This window comes from Melanaphis sacchari, unplaced genomic scaffold (assembly GCF_002803265.2).
Source record: "Melanaphis sacchari strain LSU unplaced genomic scaffold, SCAv2.0 Contig11_pilon_pilon, whole genome shotgun sequence".
Taxonomy (NCBI): domain Eukaryota; kingdom Metazoa; phylum Arthropoda; class Insecta; order Hemiptera; family Aphididae; genus Melanaphis; species Melanaphis sacchari.
Genome location: NW_020270469.1, coordinates 172,828 through 180,022, shown reverse-complemented (window position 1 = coordinate 180,022; position 7,195 = coordinate 172,828). Strand labels below are relative to the sequence as shown.

Here is a 7,195-nt window from a genome sequence, read left to right as displayed (position 1 = left end):
ACCAAAATTATTATCGATTTTCGTTTCGGTACTACTTAACAATGCGAACGCATATTGTAATATTTGAACTGCGCGTCTCAGTGAACGTAGGGAGCAATGCAGCAGCTGAAACGCGTATTTCTGAGTTCTATAAAGAGCGATCATCTGATATAATTGTATAAATTATTTAAATAACAGTATTATAGTTTTTTTTTTTTTTTAATTATAAATGATGATTTTTGAGCGTAAATCATTAAGAATCGAATGCAAAAGTAAATATATCGTATGATGTGATTAATTACGTTGTAGTAGACGTGAAACAATTTAATTAAACTAACAGTTTTAAAATGTACCTTTACCTACATTTTATGTTTCAGCTGTGTACATGACACGTATTATGTAATGCAATACGTTTCTTAAATTGTTATCCTCATGAATCTTCATTACAAATTATAGCTTTTAGAAAAGAATTGATGTGTTTTTAAAATAATTTATTAATTTTTCATTTTGATAATAATCGTTCATTATAGGTCATTTTCAAGATGTACCTAATTCGAATTATCATTAACCAATTAATCATTTATTTATGTGTCCTTTAATTCGCACTATTATCATAAAAATGACATAAATTTGGTATAGTGTTCTAAATTATGTATTTTTCTTTTTTCTTAATTTATAGTTATTTTTTTTGGCGTCAGTGTATTAATAGTTATATATGGCCCCTCATCTACTGACTGTTATCATTATATTATTTTAAATTTATTCAAACACAAAACAATGATATAATATAATAATGGATGCTAATGTTGAGCAATTTACTTAACAAAAAATCCTCGTGATTACTCAAAATTTAAGCATTTAGTAGTTTTAAAAAATGCGCTGTATTTCACTTCAAATTGTAAATAACAAGTAAGAATTATACATTTATATAATTATTGTATAAGCATTAAACATTGAGACATACGTTAAATCAATGAAGTATTATAAGTTATAGTTTTCTTATTTTTACAAAAAGATTTCTTGTTGTTGATTTATTTCACGTCTTACGTTGCATGATCGTTCTACTGTATAAGTAAGTATTCCTAAGAAAAAAAAAATTATTATTAATTATTTTTCTAATAATGCTTGCGTGTTTTCAAAAATCAAAATTTAAAAGAGCTAAGAAAATATTTAAATTGACGATAATTAAAAGAGACTATCAAGATTTGACTACAATTATGAAAACTATAATAAGATACTAATTATAATTAATTAAAAAAATAATTGAAAATTAATAATAACAAAATTAGTTTGTTTAGAACAACAGTAAATTTAAATTTGTATGTTCATATTTTATTTTAGTCTATATTTTTTTTAATTTAAGTTTATACCTAACATATTTATTTACTCAAAACATTTTGTTTCTATACCTACTTTTAGACATACAAGTATCTATAGAAAATTACATTATTTATAATATGTTTTCGTAATATTCTTACATATTGTTAGGTAAGAAAATCATAAGTGATTAATAATTTTTAAAAGTATTCTCAGTATTTAATATAGAATTAAAAAATAGAAGATTATTTTAAACATTTTTATTGATGGGTATTGTTAATACTATATACCGAATAATTATGTTCTTGAATTCTGTATTCATAATCGAAAGTTAAGAGATAGTTTTGGAAAATCTAATTGTATATACTGTAGATGCTAAATATTTTCTTACAAATTGACTCCGTTTAAATTTAAAATACTTTGAAAATTTAGTTCCCCAATTGTATATGATATATATAGAAAACTAATTAACTGCAATTACTTTCATTATATAGTCAAATTTTTCGTGATATTAACTAATATACATATTGTTATCTAATACTTAATATGTATTATGTACTAATAAAATTATATTTATTATGTTTTTGGAAAAAACACTCCTTTCCCTTTAGATTTATAAATTAACGCTTGACTCTACAATATTGCTTTGAATGCTATAATTAAATAGCTATAGTATAATCAGAAATAAAATGTGTTCAGTATTAATTTATTGTCATAAAAAATATCTTATAAACAATATTTCTTACCTATGAACAGAAATAATAATGCAGTCAAAACAATTATAAACATACGATCCATATATTCTGAAAAATGATTTAAATAGTAATTAATGTATTGATAATTATTAAGATATTCATACCTTTAAATCCAGACCAAGTAAACAAATTATTAAATGTATTAGACATTTTGTTTTCGGAAGTATTATTATTTCGGTTTGTATTGTTATTAATAAATGGTCCTGTACTTATGAAAGCTGCAGATAAAAAATCTGCACTGGGTGTTGAGTTAGTAATAGAATAGTCGATATGTGGTTGTGTTTGATTTTCAGTTACTTTATTCTGAAAAACTGATACTGTACTCATGTTTAAATTCTGTTGTACCTTACTAATGTTAGACTGAGTTAATGGGTCATTGGCCGTATTCGCATTTCTGGTAATTCTGTTTGTAGTATTTTTTACTGATTTGTTGATTGTATTATCCACCAATAAGTTATCAAACATTTTATTGATAGTGTCGATTACTTTATTCCATGATCCGGAACACATCATTTTAAAATAATTAGACAATGGAAATATCTCTAAATTGAAGTCGTCATTAACAGCAAAATTCAACATGTTTTTGATTTCGTCTGGTTCCAAAATATTTAAAGGAATATTTTCATTTGCTTCATTGTGACAACACATCAAACCTATAGATATTCAAAACACATAACCATAAAAATGAATAAATACGTACAGAAAAAATTTTAAAATTAACAATTTTGTACTATAATTTCAGATTGGTATTTTTATTAAATAATTAATAGCAAAAAATATAAGTAAGTAACTGGTTGTTATATTATAATAATTAACAGTAACTGCTTAAAATTTTGTCATTTTTATGTAAAATATATTATATTAAATTAAATGATAAATCAACCCCAGATAAGTTATTTATTATACTCAAACTATTTCAAGACAAATGATAGATAATATGGTTACATATTTATCATTGTGGCTTAAAAGCAATATCGGTCTTTCCAGTAATTTAAAATTGGTATTTTAATTTTAAGTGCAGTATCGTGTGAATTTTTAAACTGTCATAAGTACTTATATTTAAATAAATCCTATAATATATCTGAAAATAATTAAGATAATCACCGAAACCATACAGGAAATAAATAGATAAAATAATAACATCTTATATTAGTTATATTATATAGTGTTAAATGTTTATTCAAACAAAAAATTTCAAAAAAAATTAGAACACTGTAGAATATATTTAAAAACTCGAATTACTGTATTTTATTAATTTAACTGTGCGTAATCGCTATCGGCGTGTTAGTACTATAGTTATATAGTTAAGAATCATATAAATCTAAACAGAATAATTTAAGAGGAATAAATAAATAATAATAATACTGTTAATCGATGAGACTGTCTATATATCTTTATAACTATACCATGTTGGAAAATATTAAACAACGTAATTGTAAGTATACAAACTTATGATTTTACGATTTTACTTACCAACAAGAGAAAGTGAAATGCTATAAAATATCATATTTTTCATGATTAATCTTAAAGAAATACTTTAGTATAAACAGCAAACGAGAACAAGAGTAAAAATATAAATTCTAACTTCAAACTCGAGACGCAAATAGTGAGACATTAAAATAGCGTATTGACTTGGACGTGGTAATAGCAGAATTTAGTTTATTTTTCTAAAATGGTTGTTATGGAAAGAAAATAAACTATATTATTATTCATAATCTTTGTTATTTATTTAGAAAAAAAATACTTAATACGTAGTATTATACCTAATATTTAAATATAATATCTATAGTAAATTGTAATTTAAAATATAAAATAAAATATTTCGTTTACGGCGTTTGTGGTAAAAACTGCGTTTTTGAGATCCAATTAAAATTTTTGAATAGTTTTTGATAATTAAAACTTAAATTGATACTATATTTGATCATTTAGCATGTTACTAATTCTCTCATTGAAACATTTATCGTAGTATATTATAGAAAATAATCACAACAAATAGACATTACTATATATTTATTTAAATTATTTCTATATATCAGGGGCGGCCAAACAGTCGATCGCGATCGACCGGTCGATCGCAAACGATTTTAAAGTCGATCGTGCTAAAATTTATTTTTAGGCTGCGCACACGAAAATTAATTATGGTGGTATAGTAACTTAATAATAATAAAAACTTTTTTATTGAAGTCGATCCTCAAATGTGAAGTATATTTTTAGTAGATCGCGGCCGAAAAAAGTTTGACCGTCCCTGCTATATATATTATCTAGGCATAATAGTCATTGTTATCTTAGCTACAATAATAGTAATACTAATAATGTGCATTCATAATAATACATCATTTATTTAGTTATATTATCTTATTTTGTTATTTTTATGCTTTCGTATTCCTATCTATTACATACATTATTTTCATATAAATATATTATTTAACAATTTGATACGTGTGGTATACAAATTTTACAATGAAAAATAAATTGATAATTCAAAATAAATTAAAGGGATAATAATTGTATAGATACTTGTATATAGCTAGGTATTAATGGTTTTACAAATATGAATTACATACTGTTTTTTAATTAAAACTGTACAATAAAATTGAAGTACTCAAGTCTCATGTGAACATATACAACTGCACAACTGCAGTTTTAAAATTATTATTATAATCTATTCAAAAATTAAAATAATACAAATTAATTTTTAACTCAATAGCTTTTTGGACGTCAACCGTGAAGATTTTAATGTTTACAATATTTAAGGTCAGCTGTTGTTTAAGTGTCTGTTACAACTTAGTTCCTATATATATATATATATATATGATACTTTTAAAAATATTGTTACACTTAGAGATTCACAAATTATGATAACTCTTTTTCGTTATCCTTTAATAATGTATTTATTTAAATTATCATTTTTTTAATTTGCATTTATATTTTTAAACATTTGAAATATCATTCAAGTGAGAATTAATTTTTACCATAAATTTTTAAGAAAAATGTATTTGAACATTTTGGTTCATCTTAATATAATTTTTACAGAGTGTAACTATTCAATTATTAAACTTTGTATACTATACAGATTATAGTCTTTAAACATAATTGTTTATAGAACATTAATTATTTGGATGTTTTATTTAATTTAGTTTTGACTTTAAAGAAATCTGTTTAATACTTTATTTTAATGTTTAATTTTTTCTCATTTAAGAAAAAATAAGTATCGATTTATAGATCACTCATCATAAAATCAGCAAAAATTATAAATAACACGAGTATTTAAAAATATAATGTAAGTCTAAGTAAAAACCGCCCCCCCCCCCCAAAAAAAAAAAAATCAGAATTTAAAAAAAAATGTTTAATTAAAAAAAAAATTGAGATAAGCATATTTTATGAATAAATTTGTATATATGTTATTGCAATAATAATATATTTATAACAATTATAAAAATTATTAATATTTAAATGAATTTAAGAAAAAAACAATAAAATAAGTACAAAGGAAATAATATACCATGCATAGAAATAATACATTTTAAGTTTAAACATGCCCATGTTTTCATGATAGTTATTTATATAGAAAGTAATTGGTACTTCTAAATTATTTTGAATTTATTACATTTGAAAAAGTAAAAGTAGGTAAACAAATTATTTATCATATGGTATAAAAATAAATATTTTTTATACGCTATCCAATGCTACTGGGTATAAAATTCTGTATTGAAATTATATATTTCAAAGGGTACATGAAATGACTTATTAAATAGAGGTATAATAATAATACATATAATATAGTCAGCTATAGTGTGAACGTGCGCCCCCATATGGTTTTGCACCCGCGTCGGGTTTTCATACACGCCAATGGGAATTTAATGGATGTTTTCAAATTAATTTCTAATATTTACATCATACACGAAAGCCCCTCAAACAAATGGACACCCTCGCGTGTAAAATATACTAGTACCTTTGAAAAATATTTGGTATTTTTTTTTTTACACGATTTGAGTAAACTTGAATTGGCTGATTATCTCGGTTTTACCATGCCACTTTTACTGGGTGATTTCAACGATAGGGCATGACCTGAACTAAAAATTATAAGCTGGTATAGCGAATCCACATACGTTTTGAAAACGAAAAAAAATTTTTATAGTATCTCACTGATGGTACACCCCACAACGATGAGACTATTTTCTTTCAAAAAAAAAAAAAAAAATTACCAAACTTTAATGTTGTGTGATTTAGCATTATATTTTTCGATTCCGTGGATTTTTTTTTGAGGGGGAATTTGTTATAGCTTATATAAATAGGTACCATTGTGTAGAAATACGTATTTGATTCCCATCATCGGTTTGAACTGTGTTCTATAGTAGAAATTGTATAGAAGATAATAAATTGTTACGATTAAATGCTAAATTCACAACACTTTTTTCTTACATTACGAGGATGCGGCGTGAAAAAAACATTGTTATTTACACAGTTTATGTGTGTTCACTATGGAATATAAAATAATATATAACGGTTAAACGGTTGGTGAATTCATCTACAATGATGTGCGCACCCTCGAAACAGCAATCAAACGATTTTGTTGAAACTATACATGTGTATTTATATATATATATATATATTAGGTGCATAATATTTCTGGAGTCGACGAAATGAATAACTTTTTTTGGTCGTCTTTCTCGAGAGTTTAAAAATAATTACAATAATATATTTATGTACAACCGCGTTCAGAAAAAAATATATAACATAATAATATGTTGCTATATCCAATCACGCGAAAGGGGTTGTTAGCACGTTTATATTCATATATATTATATTATATTATATTAGCCATTCATCCGAATACATATTATAATAATACATTGTATGTACACTCGTATTATAGGTATATATCGGTCAGTACATATGATAATATTATACTTTTACATACCCATTGTAACGAATCGTACCCTAAATAATATAATTTAAAAATTTCCGAAAGTTAAATGCACCCGCGATATTGTGCAGTAATATCACTGAAGTACACCTCTAGGACATACAATATTATATCATATGCATATTATATGTACATACGCAAGTCGGGATTCTGCTGCAACATACAACTACATGTATCGTGTGCAGCTGTCAACGGCACGTGTCGTTAGCACGAAACA

At 24.3% G+C, this 7,195-nt stretch overlaps 1 protein-coding gene across 1 annotated transcript; it reads right to left on the bottom strand.

Moving 5' to 3' along the window:
• Positions 1–984: 984 nt before the first annotated feature.
• LOC112604273 (dr1-associated corepressor homolog) lies at positions 985–3,567 on the bottom strand. The gene is made up of 4 exons (XM_025353238.1): positions 3,525–3,567; positions 2,156–2,704; positions 2,043–2,099; positions 985–1,061 (listed from the first exon to the last, which is right to left on the bottom strand). The coding sequence occupies exons 1-4, from the start codon at positions 3,565–3,567 to the stop codon at positions 985–987; spliced, it is 726 nt and encodes a 241-aa protein (XP_025209023.1).
• Between the last annotated feature and the right edge of the window lie 3,628 nt (positions 3,568–7,195).

Excerpts from the sequence above, each read along its gene's own strand:
- LOC112604273 (XM_025353238.1), bottom strand. The coding sequence starts at position 3,567 with ATGAAAAATATGATATTTTATAGCATTTCACTTTCTCTTGTTG. Across the intron at positions 2,100-2,155 it reads TACTTGGTCTGGATTTAAAG|AATATATGGATCGTATGTTT; the intron begins GTATGAATATCT and ends ATCATTTTTCAG. Across the intron at positions 1,062-2,042 it reads ATTATTATTTCTGTTCATAG|GAATACTTACTTATACAGTA; the intron begins GTAAGAAATATT and ends TTTTTTTCTTAG.